The following is a 21968-nucleotide window of genomic DNA, read 5'->3' as shown; positions in this document are numbered from 1 at the left end:
CTGCGTAAATGAGCCTCATTACCAGCTTGACTGATTATCTTAAATTGGTTGTTAGTGCACTCAGGATTGTTCAGCAAGTGCTGTCCAATCACAGGATCACATCCAACAGCTTGGGTTTTGCAAGCGTGGTTTGGCTGAGTACAGACTGCACTCTGCCTATTATGAACAACCGACGAACATGTTTTGATTTGATCCGTCAGTCATTAGGTTGTAAGGCCTACACACCTGGCATCGCACCAGCACTGAAATTCATACACAATTGTGTGGTAGGCAGAATGTCTTTTTGGACTAAATTGCTGGAAGCGACATACATTCATACATTTGAACCCATTCTCTGGAAACAAAGGGAATATGTTCAAGCCTTGGGCCTTTTTTGAATAATAGAAGCTTGGGGAGCCTATAGTTTCCTGTTTCTTTCTCCATAGCAATGCCTCAGCCAATCAAAGTCGACTTGAAAACCAATCAGCATGCTTTACTCCCGTAGTATAAATTGTTGTGCTGGTTTGAAATTTGGCATTCTTGTGTTTGTCCTGATAAGTGCAAGACAAAAAGCTTCAGTAACATGATTCTCTTTTCAACAATAAACAAAGACATCAAATAGAAAATCTAAGCCAAGACGTGGCACCTTATAATCCTACGAGATATAATCTTATAAAATACTGAAGTAAAAAATGTCAGGGACAAGAAAGTAACATTTTAGTCAAACCAAGATTGATGAAAAATTATGCACATGTTGACTTTCATAGATTGTGTCAGCTGTGGCTCAGGTCACAGTCTTGCTTCTGAGCCACAAGGTTCTGAGTTTATTTACCACTCCAAGGCTTCAGCACAAAAATCAAGCCTGAGTCTCCAGTGTAGTACTGAGGGAGTGCTGCACTGCCAGAGATGCTGTCTTTCAGATGAAACGTTAAATGAAGCACCATCTACCCCTCTCTGGTGGATGTAAAAGTTCCCATGGCACTATTTGATGAAGAACAGGAGAGTTATAGCCAGTGTCCTGGTCAATATTTATCCGCCTTAATCAACATCACAAAGAAAACAGAGTGTTTCCACATTGCTGTTTGTGGGAGCTGACTGTGTGCAAATGGGCTGCCACATTACAACAATAACTACATTTGAAAAAACACCTAATTGACTGTAAAGCACTTTGAGATACGCAATGGTCTCAAATGTAATTCTTGATTTACTTTTCAGATTACAGGAAAAGCCCTAACCATGAACCCTCTGTCTATGTTGTAATAGGTGAACACACCCACTAAAATGTATGGAATGGGTAAAGGTCGAGCCGCAGACCTGAGATATATTGAATCCTGTGCTCGGAGAATAGTGGCAGTCTCAAGTGGACACAAAATAGTTACAGAGAAGAGTACTGTGCCTGTGCGAGCTGCTGAGAGCATTCGTAGAATATTCCATTCAAACTTAAAGCCAAACTTGTCTCTACAGGTGAATTCAAGCAACTCAATACCCATTGTACTTATTTGTATTCAAAGGAATTTTGCAGTGTACTCAACACTAGATAACAGCATAAAATTAACTAATGTGTACATCAGTGGTAGGGGGCAATTTCCTCTCTGCACTAAGTATAGCAACAGCGCAAATGTTTTTAAAGTTTAGTCGGTCTTCGCTCTTACACCCATTTTTCAGCCAGTTGATTCACACATTTCACAATGAACCTGACCAAGGACATATTTACAATGTAGGTGCTATCAAATCCAGAATTCCTGGCTGAAGGGACGGCTATTAATGATCTGAAGAACCCGGATCGAGTGCTGATTGGTGGAGATGAAACACCAGAGGGTCAGGAGGCGATTCGGGCACTCTGTGCTGTGTATGAGCGTTGGATACCAACAGACAAAATCATCACCACTAACACATGGTCCTCAGAGCTTTCCAAACTGGTACACTCACTTTCAATTTTATTACAACCTGCTGCCAAATTTTATCTGATAAAGCTCTAGTGAAGTGCCTTATGCTAAAGGTGCTGCATAAATCCAAGTTTTTGTTGTTGTACATATCCCTTTTGAAGGTTATTTCATTCATTTATAATTTCATTTTGGTAAAAACTTTGTAACTTGTACTGACATATAAATCACACTGCTGCCAACATTAAGTGGCAACTTATACATCAGAGCTTGCCCTTCAGCCCATCGAGTCTGCACCGACACATGAGAAACACATAACCTACCTACCTAATCCCATTTACCAGCACTTGGCCCATAGCCTTGAATGTTATGACGTGCCAAGTGCTCATCCAGGTACTTTTTAAAGGAGGTGAGGCAACCTGCCTCCACCACCCTCCCAGGCAGTGCATTCCAGACCGTCACCACCTTCTGGGTAAAAATGTTTTTCCTCACATCCCCCCTAAACCTCCTGCCCCTCACCTTGAACTTGTGTCCCCTCATGGCTGACCCTTCAACTAAGAGGAACAGCTGCTCCCTATCCACCCTGGCCCTGTCCCTCATAATCTTGTATACCTCGGGTCACCCCTCAGTCTTCTCTGCTCCAATGAAAACAACCCAAGTCTACCCAACCTCTCTTCATAACTTAAATGTTTCATCCCAGGCAACATCCTAGTGAATCTCCTCTGCACCCCCTCCAGTGCAATCATATCCTTCCTATAATGTGGTGACCAGAACTGCACACAGTACTCCAGCTGTGGCCTCACCAAGGTTCTATATAACTCCAACATGACCTCCCTACTTTTGTAATCTATGCCTCGATTGATAAAGGCAAGTGTCCCATATGCCTTTTTCACCACCCCACTAACATGCCCTTCCACCTTCTGAGATCTATGGACACACACGCCAAGGTCCCTTTGTTCCTCAGAACTTCCTAGTGTCATGCTGTTCATTGAATACTTCCTTGCCAAATTACTCCTTCCAAAGTGTATCACCTCACACTTTTCAGGGTTAAATTCCATCTGCCGCTTATCTGTCCATTTGACCATCCCACCTATATCTTCCTATAGCCCAAGACAGTCAACCTCACTGCTAATCACCCAGCCAATCTTTGTGTCATCCACAAACTTACTAATCCTACCCCCTACATAGTCATCCGTTTATATAAATGACAAATAATAGGGGACCCAGCACACATCCCTGTGGTATGCCACTGGATACTGGCTTCCAGTCACTAAAGCATCCTTCTGTCATCACCCTCTGTCTCCTACAACTAAGCCAATTTTGAATCCACCTTATCAAATTACCCTGTATCCCATGTGCATTTGCCTTCTTTATAAGTCTCCCATGTGGAACCTTGTCAAAGGCTTTGCTGAAATCCATATAAACTACATGAACTGCACTACCCTCATCTACACACCTGGTCACCTCTTCAAAAAATTCAATCAAATTTGTTACGCATGACCTCCCTCTGACAAAGCTATGCTGACTATCCCTGATCAAACCTTGCCTCTCCAAGTGGAGATAGATTCTCTCTTACAGAATTTTCTCCAACAGTTTCTCTACCACTGACATGAGACTCACTGGTCTGTAGTTCCCTGACTTATCTCTACAGCCCTTCTTAAATAGCGGAACCACATTAGCTGTTCTCCAGTCCTCTGGCAACTCCCCTGTGGCCAGAGAGGAATTAAAAATTTGGGTCAGAGCCCCTGCAATCTTCTCCCTTGCCTCCCTCAGCAGCCTGGGACACAAATCATCCGGACCTGGAGATTTCTCCATTTTTAAGCCTGCCAACACCTCCAATACCTTGTCACTCCCTATATCAATTTGCTCAACAACCTCACAGTCTCTCTCCCCAAGTTCCATACCTTCATCCTCATTCTCTTGAGTGAAGATGGATGTGAAGTGTTCGTTGACCACTCTACTGAATTTCATTTAATTAAATTTTCGTTTGTCTAAAGTGAAGAAGTATTTTTGTTTTAGTACTTGCTGATTTGTACAATAGCCTCATTGCCAAACACAGTAATGGAATTTATTAGGATATTTGCATAATGCTTCAAATATAGCTTTAAATGCACTTGCATTTCTCTTTGTGGGACATTGAGTCGCATTGCCTGTAAAATATTAGCCATAGTTCAAAAGTAATTTATTGTTTTTGAAACACTTTGAGACAACCCAAGGACATGAAGGGCACCAACTAAATACAAGTTTTTTTTTCCTTGTTTTTCAGTAAAATCCCTTTTTGGCCTAAACATATTATGCTTTTGTAGGTCCTTTTTCTGACAGAGTGTATCAGCCTTCTTGCTCTGTATCATTTCGAGAAACTAGATGGTTATGTATGCCTCACCAATTAGAACTGTACGAGATCTGTCCAAAATGCTGTGTGCCTCAGCATGACCTCTGATAACTTGGAAGAATGCAATGGGCATTTATCGGTCATATTTATTTGTTTTTTTTCCCTTTATTATTAGGCTGCCAACGCATTTCTTGCTCAGCGAATCAGCAGTATTAACTCAATCAGTGCTCTGTGTGAAGCAACTGGTGCTGATGTTGAGGAGGTAGCTCGTGCTATAGGCATGGATCAGAGAATTGGAAGCAAATTTCTCAAAGCCAGCATTGGTTAGTAATTTGTTTTTATAATGCAGAGATCTGTTGTAAGATGTTGGGCTAGTTCAGTAGGACTCATTAAGTAGTCAGGTAGTTCACAGTAAGTATTTATTAACTACTAAAAACTATATACACAGGTACAGTAAAGGTCCAAGCTAAGAGCTGTCTCCATGCTTGCTTCTACACATGGCTGTGTCCAACATTACACTGACCCCCAAGTGTGGATCATGTGTTCTCTTACATTACTGTGTGGGACGTACTGTAATCAGCCTCAAGTTAACGCTTTATTTGCCAGATCCTTATACTACAGGATCTATTTTTATTTATTTTACAAAATCTAATTGGGATTTGAAGATGCCTTTAATATACAGTGCATTTATTCTGTTTCAGGATTTGGGGGGAGCTGTTTTCAGAAAGATGTTCTGAACCTGGTTTATTTATGTGAAGCATTAAACTTACCTGAAGTGGCTCAATACTGGCAGCAGGTAAATTCTTGAGATATATCAGAGAAATTATATAACTATTTTTGGTGTGCAGAACAATTACAAATGACAAATTATTCAATGAGCAAGGTATGTTATTCAGGATCTTGATTTCTTTATTCATTTCATTTGGAAAGAATGTAATTAAAATGTGTTTTCAAATTAAACTAATTCACAGTGGACAATGTCACAATCTGTTTCTTGGAATGGATATACATGTTGAATCTGCCCAATTGTATTACGCTTTTCTAAATGTTCTGCTACTACTTCCTCAATAATGGATTCTAGCATTTTCCCAATAATAAATGTCAGGTTAGCTGGCTTATAGTTAATTTCCTGCTTCCTCCTTTCTTGAATAAAGAAACCACCAGCTGAAAGGAAAATTCTTCCACAGTTAATTCCACAGGGTCTCCAGACTTCGCTTTACTAAGAGAAACATTCAGCAGGTGGCTGTATATGGTGTAAAATGAGGGAACTGAATTGATATCAGTGTATCAACGGTTTTATTTTACCAATTGTTTCTTGTTGCTTTGTGTTAAGTTATGTTGTTATGTGGTATTTACCTGAAATATGAAAACAAAAGTGTTGAAAGAATGTCTGGTAAATTGTTTTTAAAACTCGCACTCGGATCATTTTGTCATTTAAAGTTTGATTTCTTTTAGGTGATTGACATGAATGATTATCAGCGGAGGAGGTTTGCTTCCCGCATTATTGACTGCCTCTTCAATACTGTGACAAGCAAAAAGATAGCTCTTTTAGGGTTTGCTTTCAAAAAGGACACTGGAGATACCCGGTAATTTTATTACTCTGATATGCTTCAATGTTTCCATGATGATATAAAGCTGCATGTGTGGTGTGGTAATGATTAAAACAATTTCATCTTGACATTTTCTGTTGGAAAATATTTTGATTGTATTCTCGAAATAGTATCTGCCTAGTAGGAATTTATATTTTTAACTGAAATCAATATGGCAAAGACTGGTAAAAGGAACATTTAGTTCTGCGCACCTTGTGGAGTTAACTGTGTGGGGTTGGGGTGGGTGGGGGGGAGAGCTGCAGAAAATGTCCATGCAGCTGTTCTTTTTTCAAGAAAGGAGGGAAAAAGAAAACAGGAAACTAACTATAGGCCAGTTAGCCTGACATTTGCCATTAGGAAAATGCTAGCATCTATATTAAGGAAGTAATAGCAGGACATTTAGAAAAACCATGGGCAGGATCTTCCCCCTGTCGGGGGGTTGTGCGGGAACGGGCGGGTTCCCAATCGGCGCTCCCGGCGGGCCAATTAAAGCCCACCCAGTATGACGTGTGTCAGGAAGTGCTATGCGCTCCCTGTGTGGGCAGTGGGGGATTCCCTGAGCCGGGAGTATGCTCTTTCACACATGCGTGCGAAAGAGCGCACAGATCTCCCTGAGCCAAAGCGCTGCCTCAGGGAGATCGGCTCAGGTTTCCAACATTGAATAAAAATGAGAAAAAAATTATTGACATATCCCCGCATGTGACACTGTCACATGAGCTGGGACATGTCCATTACTTTTATTTAAAAATATCAGGAACATTTTAAATCCCTCGTGAAACTTCATCCCGCCTGTAGATGAGGTTTCATGTTTTATTGGAAGCCTGTCTGGGCTCCCGGCCTGCCCGCCAACCCTAAGGTTGGATGGGCAAGTCCATTAATTACCTCAATTACTTCTTTAAGGGCCTTAAGTGACCGTTGACAGGTCGGCGGGAGGGCACCCAACTCACTCCCCACTCACTGACCTAAAAATTCACCCCCATGACACAATCAGACAGAGTCAACGGCCAGAATTTTTACCTTGATGGGCGGGCGGGCTCCACCGGCTTGGCAGCGGATGGGCAGCCGAACTCCGCTGCCGAGACAGGGCCGGCCTTCATTTTACATGGGCGGGCCAATTAAGGCCCGCCCAGCGGCCTGCCCGACGGGAAGTGCTATTCGCTATTCACTTCCTGTGCGGGGGTGGAGGTTTTCCCCATCTTTCAAAGAACCCACATCTCCTTGAGACTAAGTGCAGTCTCAGGGACATTACTGACAGTATAAAAATCTTTAAAAATAGAGAAATTTTAAAATTAACATGTCCCCCTCATGTGACAATGTCACACAAGATGGGACATGTTAATAAGAAGCACATAAACTTTATTGAAGTTTTTAAAAACAGACATGAAACCTCATCCCGCCAATGGATGAGGTTTCATGTATTATCAGAAACCTGCTGGGTCTCCTGGCCTGCCCACCAACCTTAAGGTTGGACGGGCAGGGCATTTATCAAGTTTAATTATCCTGTCAATGGCCTTAATTGGCCATTGACAGGTTGGCGGGCGGACAGCTGATTTCGCTGTCCACCCGCCTTCCTCAATATTTAAATGGACCAGGATGACGACAGGGGTTCCTGCCAATGTCATCCCGCGTCATTTTCACATCGGTGAGCGGGCCCTGCCCCCAACTCGCCGATGGGAAAATTCTGCCCAACATGTTTTTGTGAAATAGAAATCATGCTTGATAAATTTATTAGAGTTCTTTGAGATGTAACAAGCCAGGTGGATAAAGCGATTTCCAAAAGGCATTCAATAAGGTGTCACATAAAAGGTTACTTCACTGGAGCTCAGGTTTAGGGTCGATATATTTGTGTGGATAGGTGTGATATACATGGAATGCTCTTAGCAACTATATTTCCACTTCGATTATCCAACTCATTTCAAAATTTCTTTTTCATTTGAACTGGCCATATGCACACTATTTCAAAGCAAAAATAAAACCAAAGTAAAAATAAATTGTCTCTCGATGGTGTGTGCCCTGGGCCGGGACCTACCTGACCCAACCTCCTGCCTCTCGATGGTTTGGCATCAGAGTCAGTGAGTATGAGAGAGTAACTGAGAGTAAGAGTAAGTGAGAATGAGTGAGTGTGAGAATGTGTGAACCCTGAGACTGGGGGTGAGCCAGACATACATACACACACATACACACACACACACACACACACACACACACACACACACACACTCACACACACACACACATACACATACACACACACACACACACACACACACACACACACACAGGGCCCATTTGTGTGGATAGAAATAGCACATCATTACTGATGAATGAGTTGGTGCTAATTTACTGGAAGGTTTTGCCATTTTTAAACTTGGAAATGAAACCAGGAGTCATGCACCAATAGAAATGTCATTGTTAGTTCAAGATATTCTCATTCTCATCTCATCAACGTGGGATTAATGTTTGCAATGCTCGTGAGGTTCAAGTCTTTTGGATGTTGCTGTCTGGATATTGCATCGGGCCAGGTTCAAAGAAAGGTATTGATTGCATAATTGCCTGAGAAAGCTGTGGTAGTAAAGTATTTCATACTGAAACCTGAGCTTTCAATTGGCCTTATAAACAGAAGCACAGATTCAAAATCCAAGAAGCTTTGTTAAACCTATGTAAAACAGCTCGACTGCACTGTGACTGTGGTTCCTAATTCTGGGCACCCAAAGGGTGTGAGAAGGGTGAAAGGAGGGAGGGGGGAGAAGAGGCCCGGAAACAGGAGAAGCACCAGGGCCCATGATTTCTCTCCCTGGCCCTGCCTCTATTAATAACATTACTCTCACATTTTTAAAAGTTTCCCCTAACTTCATTGATCAAAACCACCATTTCTTTCCATCTTGTAAATTCTGTAAATGTTTGATTCTGTCTTTTGTTCAAAGTCTGAAATTTTAATCTATAGGCTCCTAGAAACAGTTCATATGCATTAAGCCACAGTCTTAACAGTTTCATAATTGGAAGACTGTTCATCTGCAAGATTGAATAGACATCTGATGCTTTTCCTACTAACACACCTTATCATGGAGTGGTCTACTTCTCTTGTGGCCAAGCTAATTTAGTAGCACTTTTTTCAAAGGAGATAAAATACCTTTCAACCCTTTCCTCTCTACATTAGGGTATGAGGCAAATATTCCTAGCTAAATCAAAACCACAAGATGAATTCAAATCATCATCCAATCTGCAAAGTATTCCTGTCCACATAAACCATACCTTTCTCTATTCAGTTCAGAGTTCCTTGTTTCTTTGTCCCTTTGAAGCTCTCTGTCTCTTTCCTTATCCCTTTCCTCTCTTTCAATTTTTTATCTTTGGAATGCAACCTCAAGCTTCCGCATTTTCATTCCTTTCACTCTTTCTTTTTCCTCCCATTCTAGTTAGAGCTTTTTAACTTGCTTTTCTTTTTTTCTCTTCCTGTTTCGAGTTCAAGTTCTTTCATTTCCCTTTCTTTCTCTTTTTCTTTGCTCTGGATTTCTAATTCAAGTTGCATCATTTGCAACCGGATCCTACTTAACTCAAAGATAAAAACAAAAAACTGCTGGAAATCCAAAACAAAAACAGAATTACCTGGAAAAACTCAGCAAGTCTGGCAGCATCGGCGGAGAAGAAAAGAGTTGACGTTTCGAGTCCTCATGACCCTTCCACAAAACTGTGTGATCCAGTTCTGTGGAAGGGTCATGAGGACTCGAAATGTCAACTCTTTTCCTCTCCGCTGATGCTGCCAGACCTGCTGAGTTTTTCCAGGTAATTCTGTTTTTGTTCCTACTTAACTCAAGTTGTGTTGTGTCTATGTGTAAAGAAACATACAATTTTTTCCAATATCACTGTGGGATACTGTGGAGCAGGGTTGTGTGGGGCTCTGTGTATGTTTGTGTGTATGGCCATATGATCTTGAAGAGTAGGCTGTGCGAGGACAGTCTTGTGACGTAAGCAGCCTCCAGCCACCCCAGAGGAGTGTTTGGTTGTTCCACAAAGCAAGGTTTTGTTACAAGCCTTGGATTTCCATGATTGAGTGAGAGGGAGTGAGAAGCCTGTGAAATACCTCCCCAATAGCAACAGTGTGTGTATTGTGGTAATATTACTGGATCTTTTATACATTAAGAATCTATATGGATTGTTGTCTGAAAAAGGATATTTATTTGTCAGTCTAGCTAAGTAGAAATCTTTTGGGAAATGTATTAAGACTAAATTTAACTATGTAACTGTAGTCTTTTAAGTTTTCTTTTCTTTTGCTAATAACAGTTTTAATTTAATATTTAAAATTTCCAAAAGTGGTAGTGGAATCTTCTGACTTTAGTACACCTAACTTCTCATCATAAATACAAATTACAAATTGTTGTGACAGCTTGACCAAGTTTCCCTTTAGGATTTGGTCAGACTGGCAATTACCACCTGCCATGTCTTAACACTATGTCAGCCTTTTCTGCCACAACTTTCAAATGTTGAGCCTTCACCTCAACTATTTATGCTTTTATAGCACCTCCTTTTAACTCTATTTCTAGATTTTCTGCTATTGCTTTTAAATTAACCTTTGTTAGTTGTAAAGTGCTCAGGGATAAATCTTCCCTCTCAAGAAAAGCTTCAACAATTGACAAAGCCATTTCAACTTTTCAATAAATGCAATAAAAGCCATTGTGAAACCTTGCTCACTTAACCTTCAGCAAATTGCAGCAGACCGGTCCCAATGTGTCGATTCAAAATCCTGCAAAGAGCCCCCAATTTTTATCATCTCAAGACAGACCATTAACTTTTAAAAAAATTAAGCTCCATGTTATTAATTGAAAGAAATTACGCCATAAGTTTTTACATTTTGAACAAAAACTTTTACTGCACATTAAACAAAGTAAGTATTACCACTTAATACTATATTTCGTAAACTCTTATTATTTAAAACTGAAGATCTCAAAAGACCATCTCCTGTTCTGTTCCCTTATACATTTCAGGATCTTGAGGTTATTTCACTTCTCCAAATCCAGGTGTGCCACAGCCCTTAGGAATTCACTCTTCAGTTTCCCAGCCTGGCATCTTAGAGTTCCAGAATTTTTTACCAGGCAGATTTGACAATTTTAATTCCTCATGCACTTGGCTTTTTCATTTCGAACATGGGCTTCTCTGGCAATTCCTGCTTAGTGACTCTAGATCAGGAATGTCCCTGATTCCTAATGGCCTATATGCTCCTTCTTCTGGCTGTGGCAGATACCCAACTACCTTCTCCCAGCCTTCAAAGCTGACTCTGCTAGCAGCTTTCTCTCCGCTTGCGTCTGTGAGAAAACACACAGATAAACTCCTGTACAAAAGGATAATTCCCTGCAACCTATCTCCATTACAGTGTGGCATACCTGAGATGTTCAAAACAGAAATTTAAACCAATTATATTTTACCTTCAAAACAACCCTTTAATTCTGTAACCCAAACGAATAACTTATATCTCTTATGGAGTTAACGATCTTCTTTTCAGATTTGCTGGGTCCACCAAGAAACCCCCTTGTTTACAAAGGTGCTTTTAGCTTCTTTGACCTGAGGGCTACATGAATAATTTAAATCCCTTATTTAAATAACTGTAGATCTCCTGTCCCTACAAAGAGTTCAAAGATAGGTCATCCATTATTTAAGTTTTCTCACTTCTAACTCTGGCCTTATTAAATAAACACAGGTTGTCCTTTGAATTGTAATTAGCTCAGATCTGTTTAACTGTTTCTCAATCAAGTGTTTCCATACATCTATATTTAACATTCAATTCCTAAACTATGACTTATTAAATTAGTTATTTGGAACAATTGAAAGATTTTTCTCTCACCCTACCCCAGTGTAGTGATATTCCCTTGAACTGTTTTAATCTCATTTAAATGTATTCATTTTAATTCTGCAGAATTTTAAGTTGACTATTTGTTGATGTCATTGTGTTTTATTTTAGAGAGTCTTCCAGTATCTACATCAGCAAATACCTACTGGATGAAGGTGCAAATCTTCACATCTATGATCCCAAAGTTTCCAAAGAACAGATCATCAAGGACCTGTCACATCCAAATATCTCTCAGGATACCTCTGATGAAGGTACAATGTGACAGAACATTTTACTTTTCCCACTTCCCTGTTCATATATACTATTGAGATAAGAATGACATTTTTATTCAAAGAAGCTGCGCTCCCCATAGTCTTAAGTTCAATCTTCTATATAAACTGAGAACCAAAGTAGATCCAGTTGACCCTTGGAGTACAACACCTTCTTCATTCTGAGCAACACTCATTCACACAAACACCAATTCCTATAACTTAATCAGCTTTCTATCCAGCTGCAAAAATTCCTAAGCCAAGTGCCTGGATTTTTCTAATAATAGGATCATTGAATTATAGAATGTTTAGAGGATAGAAGGAGGCCATTTGGCCTGTCAATTCCATGCCAGCTCTTTGCAAGAGCACCCTTTCCCTGTAACCCTGCACACCTTTTCCCTTCAGGTGCTTATTGAATTCCCTTTTGAAAGCCAAGCTTGCATTTTCCTCAACCACTGCCCCAGGCAGTGCATTCCAGATCCTAACCACTTGCTGCGTATAGAAGTTTTTCCTTAAATTCGTACCTCTGGTTCTTGACCCCTCCGCCAATGGGAAAGGTTTTTCTCTATCTACTCTGTCTAGACTCATAATTTTGAATACCTCTATCAAATCTCCTCTCAACCTTCTCTTCTCCAAGAAGGAAAACCTTAGCTTCTCCAATCTATCCAGGTAACTGAAGTCCTTCATCCCTGAAACCATTCTCATAAATATTTTCTGCACTCTTTCTAATGCCTTCACATCCTAAAATGCATTGCCTAGAATTGGATATAATACAATAGTTGAGGCTGAACCGATGTTTTATAAAGGTTCATCATAACATCCTCACTTTTGTACTTTATGCTTATATTTATAGAATTCATGATCCCGTATGCCTTTTTGATCATTTTCTCAGCCTGCCTTGCCACCTTCAATGATTTATGCACATATACCCCTAGGTTGTTCTGTTTCTGTGCCCTCTGCCTCTTTAGAATTGTATCCTTACTTGATATTGCCTCTCCTCATTCTTTTTACAAAAATGTATCACTTCACACTTCTACGTGTTAAGTTTCATTTGCCACTTGTCCACCCATTCCTGGCTTTGTCCTTTTGAAATCTATCAGTATCCTCACAGTTCACTCTACATACAAGTTTTGTGTCATCTGCAAATTTTGAAATTGTGACCTGTACTTCCAAGTCATTAGTATATGTCAAGAAAAGCAGTGGTCCCAGGACCAACCCTGGGGAACCCCACTGCACACTCTTTTCCAGTCTGAAAAATAACCCTAATCGCAATTCTCTGTTTCCTGTCACTCAGCTAATGTTGTATCCATGCCAACAAAGTCCCTTTTATTCCATGGGCTTTAACTTTGCTGGCAAGTCCATTATATGGCACTTTATCAAACGCCATTTGGAAGTCCATATACACCATATAAACAGCATTACCCACATCAACCATCTCTGTTACCTTATCAAAAAACTCAATCAAGTTAATTAACTGTATTTAATTTTTAGCAAATCCTTGCTGGCTTTCCTTAATTAATCCACAAGTGTCCAAGTGACTGTTGATTTTGTCCCAGATTATCATTTTTAAAAGCTTTCCCATCAGCAAGGTTAAACTACCTGCTGGGTTTACCTTTTTGTGAACAAACATGTAACATTTAAATTCTCCAGCCCTCAGGCAGCACCCACATATCTAAAGAGCTTTGGAAGATTAAGACTAGTACTACTGTAATTTCCACTCTTAGTTCCCTCAGCATCCATGGATGCATCCTATCTGGTTCTGAAGACTTATCCACTTTTAATACAGCCAACCTTTCTAATACCTCCCCTATTAATTTTTAGTCCATCCAGTATCTCAACTACCTCCTCTTTCACTATGACTTTGGCAGCATCTTCTTCCTTGGTAAAGACAGGGGCAAAGTACCCATTCAGTAGCTCAGTCATGCATAGGTCCCTAATTGGCTGTAACCCTCTTTTTAATGTTCTTATGCTACTTATGTGTTATAGAAGACTTTTGCATTCCCTTTCCTATTAACTGCCAGTCTCTTCTCATACTCCTTCATACTGTCCCTTTGCCGCTCTTATTTCCTTTATCACTTCTCTGAATTTCCTAAATTCAGCCTGTTTCTTCCTTGTATCATCAACCTGACACCTGTCATGCACACCATTTCTCTGCTTCATCATATTCTTTATCTCTTTTGTCATCCAAGGAACTCTGACTTTAGTTGCCCTACTTTTCTGCCTCATGGGAAGGTACCTAGCTCACCTGTACCTGAACCATCTCCTCTTTAAACACAGCAATTGTTCAATTACAGTTTTGCCTGTTAGTCTTTGATTCAACAGATCCATGGTCAATCCTTTGAAAATTAGCCCTCCCTCAATTACGTACTGTCACTCTCGTTAGCTCCTTGTCCTATTCCATAGCTAACCTAAATCTTATGAATCAATTATCACTGGTCTCTACCTCTACTGACACTTGATCCACTTGACCCACTTCATTCCCCAGAACCAGATCCACCAATGACTTATTGGGCTAGAAATGTACTGATCAAGAATATGTTCCTGAAACACTTCAGAAACTCTTCCCCCTCTCTGCCCTTTGCACTACTGTTATCCCAGGTTAGGATTATTGAAGTGCTTCATTATCATTACTCTGTGGTTCTCACACACCTCTGTAATTTCCCTGTAAAATTGTTCTCTATATCTTTCCCACTAGTTGGTGGCCTATAGAATACCTACAGAGTAGTGTAATAGCACCTCTGTTGAACCTCAAGTCTAACTATACAGATTCTGTTGTTGATCCCTTCAGGACACTCTCTCTTTCTGGCACGGTATTATTCTCCTTAATACTGCTACTTGTCCTCCATTCTTACCTTCCCTATGTTTCCTGAACACCTTGTATCTAGGAATATTCAGGATTCAGTCCTGCCCTTTTTTGAGCCAGCTCTCCATTATCGCCACAACTTCATACTCCCGTGTGATTTTTTTGCACCACCTGCTCACCAACCTTATTTCTTACATATTGTGCATTTACATATATCCAATGAAGTTTGGTGAGACCGCACCTGGAGTACTGCGTATAGTTTTGGTTTCCTTACCTAAGGAAGGATATACTTGCCATAGAGGGAGTGCAACAAAGGTCCATCAGTCTAAATCCTGGGTTGGATGGATTGTCCTATGAGGAGAGATTGAGGAGACTGGGCCTGTATTCTCTAGAGTTTCGAAGAAAGAGAGGAAATCTCATTGAAACATACAAAATTCATACAGGGCTCAACACAGTAGATGCAGGAAGGATGTTTCTCCTGACTGAGGAGTCTGGAACCAGGGGCACAGTCTCAAAATAAGAGGTAGGCCCTTTAAGGACTGAGATGAGCAGCATTTATTCACTCGGAGGCCGGTGAATATTTGGAATTCTTTACCCCTGAGGGCTGTGGAGGCTCAATCATTGAGTATGTTTAAGACAGGGATCGATAGATTTCTAGATAGTAAAGACATCAAGAGATATGGGGATAATGCTGGAAAATGGTGTAAATGCAGAAGATCAGTCATGATCCAATTTAGTGGTGAAGTAGGCTCAAGGGGCTGAATGGCCTATTCCTGCTCCTATTTCCTTTGTTCCTATTCCATTACGTCTTTGTCTGACCCCATCTAATATGTTACCATTTCTTGCGGTAGTGCTATCTGTCTCTCCCAGTTGCAGCTTTTTTTCTCCTTTCTAATGCTACATCTTAGTTCCAACCAAGCCCCCCATTCCACCCCTGCTAAATTAATTTAAAACCTCCCCAACAGCACTAGCAAACCACCCTGCAAGGACATTCACCCCGGCTTTGTTGACTTGCAACCCGTCAGGCCTGTGCAGATCTCTCATCCTCCAGCATCGGTTCCAATGTCCCAGGAACCTAAAGCCCCTTCCTCTTGTGCCATCTCTCCAGCCATGAATTCTATACTCACTAGCTCATGGCACTGGGAGCAGAGGTTCCACACCACATCAAACACCATCTAAAAATGTTACTGCTCTGAATTTCATCAGGAATTTTCCATCTTCTACAGTAGCTTTAGCAGGAAATCAGCACAACCCCTGAAGAAACGGTGTATATGGGCTGTTTCCACTGACCTCCCACTGAATTTACAGCAAGAGGCAAAACCAATATATCGAGTTTCACCAATGGCAATACAAAGGAAAACTGAGTGGAAGGATATTGCCTAACCTTTAGACACCTCCCTTCGATGCAGTGGCACAGGTGATGGAGGGAGGGTAGGATTTCATTTAATGTAAACAGATTTTTCATTGAACTGAAAAAATTGCAGTTAGAAGTTGCTTCCTTTGTGACACAGGAATTTAAATTTGTATGTGATAAAATTATTTCATTATTTTTAAACACTTTGTTAATGCACTTGTATAAAATTCCCCACTTTACTGTTTTACTGATGTTTACCTGTTTAAAATAAGAGAAGAATTTCTAGCCCTACCTGTCATTCAAAACTTTTTATCACGTTCGATATGTAAGATTGTTCTCTGCTTTCTTAACATAGAAACTAGGAGCAGGAGTAGGCCATTCGGCCCTTCGAGCCTGCTCAGCCATTCAGTATGATCATGGCTGATCCTCTATCTCAACATCATATTCCCGGTTTCTCTCCATACCCCCTCAAAGCCCCTAATATCAAAAAAATTACCAATTTCTTTCTTGAATATACTCAAGTGACCCAGCCTCCACAGCTTTCTGTAGTGGAGAATTCCACAGGTTGACCACCCTCTGAGTGAAGAAATTTTTCCTCATCTCAGTCCTAAATGGCCTATCCTGTATCCTGAGACTGTGGCCCCTGGTTCAAGACTCCCCAACCAGGGAAACATCCTCCTGCATCTAGCCTGTCTAGCCCTGTTAGAATTTTATACATTTCAATCAGATCCCCCCTCATTCTTCTAAACTCTAGTGAATAAAGGCACAGTCGAACCAATCTCTCCTCATATGACAGTTCTGCCAGCCCCAGTATCAACCTACTGAACTTTCGCTGCACTCCCTCTATGGCAAGTATATTCTTTCTTGGGTTGGGAGACCAAAACTCTACATAATACTCCAGTTGTGGTCTCACCAAGGCCTTGTGTAACTGAGTAAGATATTCCTACTTCTGAACTCAAGTCTTCTTGCAATGAAGGCCAACATACCATTTGCCTTCCTAATTGCTTGCTGCATCTGCCTGTTTACTTTCATTAACTGGTGTACAAGGACACCCAGATCCCTTTGTACATCCACATTTTCCAATAGATCACCACTAAGTAATACTCTGCATTTCTGTTTTTCACACCAAAGTGTCTAACTACACATTTATCCACGTTAAACTGCATCTGCCATGTGTTTAAACACACAACACTGGTCTAAATTGCCATGAAACCTTCTTGCGTCCTCCTCACAACCCCGCCCAGTTTTGTGTCGTCAGCAAACTTGGAAATATTGCATCTGGTTTTCACATTCAAGTCACTTATATATATTGTGAGTAGCTGGGGCCCCAAGCACTGATCCCTGCGGTACACCACTAGTCACTGCCTGCCATCCGGAAAAAGACCCATTTATTCCCGCTGTCTGTTTCTGATCTGTCAACCAATTCGCAATCCATGCCAGTATATTACCCCCGATCCCCTGTGCTTTAATTTTGTCTACTAGCCTCTAATGTGGGACCTTATCAAAAACCTTTTTGAAATCTAAATACACCACATCCACTGGTTCTCCCTTATCTATTCTACTAGTTACATCCTCAAAAAACTCCAGTAGATTAGTTAAGCATTATTTCTCTTTCCTAAACCCTTGCTGACTTTGTCTAATCCCGTTAATGCTTTCCAAGTGTTCTGTTACTGTGTCTTTTACAATAAACTGTAGCATTTTCCCCACTACTGATGTTAGGCTAACTGGTCTGTAATTCTCTGTTTTTCTCTCCCTTCTTTTTTAAATAGTGGGGTTACATTTGCCACCCTCTAATCTGTAGGAACTGCTCCAGAGTCGATAGAATTTTGGAAGATGATCACCAATGCATCCAATATTTCCAGGGCCATTTCCTTTAGTATTCTGAGATGTAGATTATCAGGCCCTGTGGATTTTTCAGCCTTTAACCCCATTAATTTCTCTAGCACCATTTCTTTTTACTAACACTGATTTTCTTCAATTCCTCCCTCTCACTAGACCCTTGGTTCCCTAACATTTCTGGGAAATTATTTGTGTCCTCTTTTGTGAAGATAGAACCAAAATATGTGTTCAATTATTCTGCCATTTCTTTGTTCCCCAATATAATTTCCCCCATTTCTGACTGTAAGGGACCTACATTTGTCTTTGCTAATCTTTGTCTTTTCACATATTTATAGAAGCTTTTACAGTCGGTTTTTATGTTCCCTGCAACTTTACTCTCATACTCCATTTTCCCCTTCTTGAACAATCTTTTTGTCCACTTTTGCTGAATTCTAAACTGCTCCCAACCCTCAAGCTTGCTGCTTTTTCTGGCAATATTATAAGTCTCCTCTTGGATCTAATACCATCCCTAATTTCTTTTGTAATCCATGGTTGAGCCGCCTTTCCTGTTTTATTTTTGTGCCAGACAAGAATGAATAATTGTTGTAATTCATGCCTACGTTCCTTAAATATTAGCCATTGCATATCCACCGTCAACCCTTTTAGTAAGGTTCTCCAATCCATCATTGCTGACTCGCACCTCATACCCTTGTAGTTCCCTTTATTTAGATTCAGGACCCCAGTTTCGAATTCAAATTCTTCACTCTCCATCTTAATGGACAATTCTGGTCGCGGTTCCCCAAGGGACCCCACACAATAAGATTGTTAATTAATGCTTTCTCATTGCACAATACCCAGTCTAGGATAGCCTGCTCTGTAGTTGGTTCCTCAACATTTTGGCCTAAAAAGCCATCACATGCACACTCCAGGAAATCCTCCTCCACAGTATTACCGCTAGTTTAGTTTGTCCAATCTATATATGGATTAAAGTCACCCATGATTACAGTTGTACTCTTATTGAATGCGATATGTATCAGACATTCATTATTTCGCAGGAAGTCAGAATTTTTCAGTTCTTTCCATTCTATACTTTGTAACATTACCATGTTCAATGACATTAGCACATAACTAAACTTCATTAAATGTGCCTTTGTTGAACATTTTAGCACTTTTAATAAATTGTAAAGCTAAAATTCAAGTAATGGTTAGACATTTTTACAATGCAGAAAAATTGCCATGTAAATTTAAGCCAGCTGTACAGATACTAGCTACAATAACTGTGATAAACCTTTTCTTAACACACAGTGCCTTGCTTGGTCACTATCTGCACTGATGCATACGAAGCCTGTGATGGGGCTCATGCCATTGTCATCTGTACTGAGTGGGATGAGTTCAAGGTAAGAGGAATTCTAATGAAAGGTGAGCTCTGAATCGGATCCTGTTTACAGCATACCAGATTATCCTGCACAAGAAACATGTTTTAAGAAACTTTAGAAATGAAATGCTACAAGTTACTTGGATCAGTTTAAATACACTTCACAAAAGTAAGGAAGTTAGGATAAACCAGTGTAAAACATTGGTTTGACTTCAACCTGAATATTGTATCCAGTTCTGGGCACCACATTTTAGGAAGGCTGGAAAGGCATTAGCAAGGAGGCAGAAAAAATCTATGAAAACGGTTCCAGGGATGAGCAACTTCAGTTATGTCGACAGATTGAAGAAGATCGGACTGTTTTCCTCAGAAGAGGTTAAGAGGTGGTTTGATAGATGTATTCATAATCATGAGGGGCCTGGACAGAGTAGAAAAGGAGAAACTGTTCCCATTGGTGGAAGGATTGAGAACCAGAGGACACTGATTTTAGGTGATTAGCAAAAGAAGCAACAGGAAGAAAAACGTGTACACAGCAAGTGGTTATGAGCTGGAGTGCACTGCCTGAGAATGTTTGGGAGGCAGATTCAATCGTGGCTTTGAAAAGAGAATTGGATCAAGATCTGAAGAAGAAAAAATAGCAGAGCTATGGAAAAGAACAGGGAAGTGGCACTTGATGAATTGCACTTGCAATGAACTGGCATGGACACGAAGAGCCAAATGACCTCCTGCTGGGTTGTAAGGAAATGACAGAGGAAATAGGCAGTACTCTGGTTAATGTTTCTATGAACTGCATAAATATAACAGCTTTATATGAGGAAAGAGGCTTAGGATTGAGTCAAATTTTTAAAACACTTCAGATTACGCAGATATACAAAATAGAACTGTGTTATGCAGTGGATTAAATGCTGATCTTTCATATTTATATTCAAACCTAGCCTTGATTGACTGAATGAGATCCACCTCTGTCTGCTGTAAGAGTCCTATGTGGAATAAATTCAGTTCCTAGCATTAACCTGTCCCTAATTTGGCAATAAGTTGGCAACCATTCAGAGAAACCGCATGATGGCTTATAGCAGGATATGGTAAAATATCACACTGGTATAGTAGGGTGCTCTTGGATAAGGCTACAGTATTACATTGCTTGCCACAAGTACATATTGGAAATTTTGCTGGTCAATGAGTGGGTAACAACAGTCGTAAATTTAAGATTATGTGGAATGCTTCACTAGAAACTGTGATGGAAGCAGAATCAATAATAACTTTTAAAAGGGAAATGGATAAATATTTGAAAAATAGAAATGTTAAAGAATGTGGGAAAGGGGAAGGGGAATTAGAACTAGATATATTGTTTACTCAGAGAGATGTCATAGGAAAAATGGAGCAAATGGCAATTTCTGTTCCTATAAATTTCTTTAACGGCTGGATATCTGCTTAAAGTTGATGTTCAAGTTTGTTAAATCATGTAAGTTCCTAATTGATAAAAGCCAGTAGAACCAGACTGTCCTTGCTACTGAATGAGGGAAAGAGTTATACAGAAAAAAATAGAAGGCATTTGAAAATACTTTCCAAAAGCAGTGTAGTAATGTAAAATAAATTCCCTTGCCCCCACCTAGTGAAAGTGTGTTTTTCCAGTATTTCGCAATGCCAGTAAAGAATAGGACAGAGTAAATCACAATACATTCCTTTCTGAGCTGACTTATATAGGAGAGGTTGCATTAGAAAGGTTCTTTATCAAAAAAGATAAATCAGAGAGAATCATAAACCATAAATTTGGTTTATATACATTACGAATGGTAAAGACCAGTCACAGGCATCACCTTGGCCTGTGAGTGCCTGCCATAAAGGGGAACAATGGAACAAAATGAGAAGCAAGAAATATTTATTTAAATGGATGAAAAGTTGTGAGCAGCATACCCACAAAGTCCATATATGCCTGGCAGGTTGCAGAGACTCTTGCTGGTAGTGCAAACTCAGAAATTATCCTCAATGAGTCTTCATCTAATGCTTGTGTATCTCCATTTTCTCAGATGCTGAATTACGAAGTCATTCATAAGAAAATGCTAAAACCAGCTTTCATCTTCGATGGTAGGCGGGTTCTCGATGATCTGCATTCAAAACTCCAGAAACTAGGATTCCAGGTATGAAGGGGTTGAATTTCCCTCTATATTCCCTTATGCTATTTACAGTTACATGTTTATTGAATGGCTTGAGAAGGATTTGAATCTCAGAGAACAAAATTCACATTATCCTGAATCTTCTCTGTTAACGTGCAATGTTTTTGAATCTTTTTGCTTCCAGGTTGAAACTATCGGCAAGAAGGTAACAGAACAGAGGATTCCTTTCACACCCACAGCTGAAGTTTCTAAATTCAGTTTACAAGAACCTCCATTTAAGAAAGTTGCAGTGTAGATATTTGGATAACTACTAGTCTTTTATCTTTTTTAATGTGAAATTACACCCAACAAATAAATGTTAAAGTTTAAATTTAAAGGGGACTTTGAAAAGAAGAAATGATGATCAAATTAGTTTCTTTGTTAACAAAACAACTATAGTATCTGCAATTTTCCACAGATTATAATTGGCAGTATTTTTTCAGCTCTAACTTTTTTTCCCTCCTCCCTGAAGATACTAATTTGCACTGGGGTGTGATGCAGGTGCTGGCTGCCCCGTGACCTTTCTTCATGGGGAGAATTTTCTCCCTGTCGGAGGATTGTGCAGGGCGGGCGCGGGAGGATGCACAGCCGATCGGCT

General features: G+C 40.2%; 1 protein-coding gene across 8 annotated transcripts in view; it reads left to right on the top strand.

The window, feature by feature from the left end:
• Positions 1 to 21707, top strand: part of ugdh (UDP-glucose 6-dehydrogenase) — a 51730-nt gene extending 30023 nt beyond the window's left edge. For 6 of the 8 annotated variants that reach the window (XM_041199050.1, XM_041199040.1, XM_041199066.1 and 3 more), the window contains 9 exons: positions 1243 to 1443; positions 1701 to 1898; positions 4370 to 4517; positions 4896 to 4990; positions 5650 to 5780; positions 11734 to 11873; positions 19151 to 19242; positions 21245 to 21355; positions 21516 to 21707. In XM_041199050.1, the coding sequence (XP_041054984.1) occupies positions 1243 to 1443; positions 1701 to 1898; positions 4370 to 4517; positions 4896 to 4990; positions 5650 to 5780; positions 11734 to 11873; positions 19151 to 19242; positions 21245 to 21355; positions 21516 to 21626 (1227 nt within the window). In that variant the 3' untranslated portion in view covers positions 21627 to 21707. Of the gene's footprint in view, positions 1 to 1242; positions 1444 to 1700; positions 1899 to 4369; positions 4518 to 4895; positions 4991 to 5649; positions 5781 to 11733; positions 11874 to 15899; positions 16091 to 19150; positions 19243 to 21244; positions 21356 to 21515 lie in introns of those variants that run through there. The other 2 variants (XR_005944425.1, XR_005944424.1) reach the window with 2 other exon arrangements.
• Positions 21708 to 21968: the final 261 nt, after the last annotated feature.

Source organism: Carcharodon carcharias, chromosome 1 (assembly GCF_017639515.1).
Source record: "Carcharodon carcharias isolate sCarCar2 chromosome 1, sCarCar2.pri, whole genome shotgun sequence".
Taxonomy (NCBI): Eukaryota; Metazoa; Chordata; class Chondrichthyes; order Lamniformes; family Lamnidae; genus Carcharodon; species Carcharodon carcharias.
The sequence above is the reverse complement of the archived record's forward strand: the minus strand, read 5'-3'. Positions and strand labels throughout refer to the sequence as shown.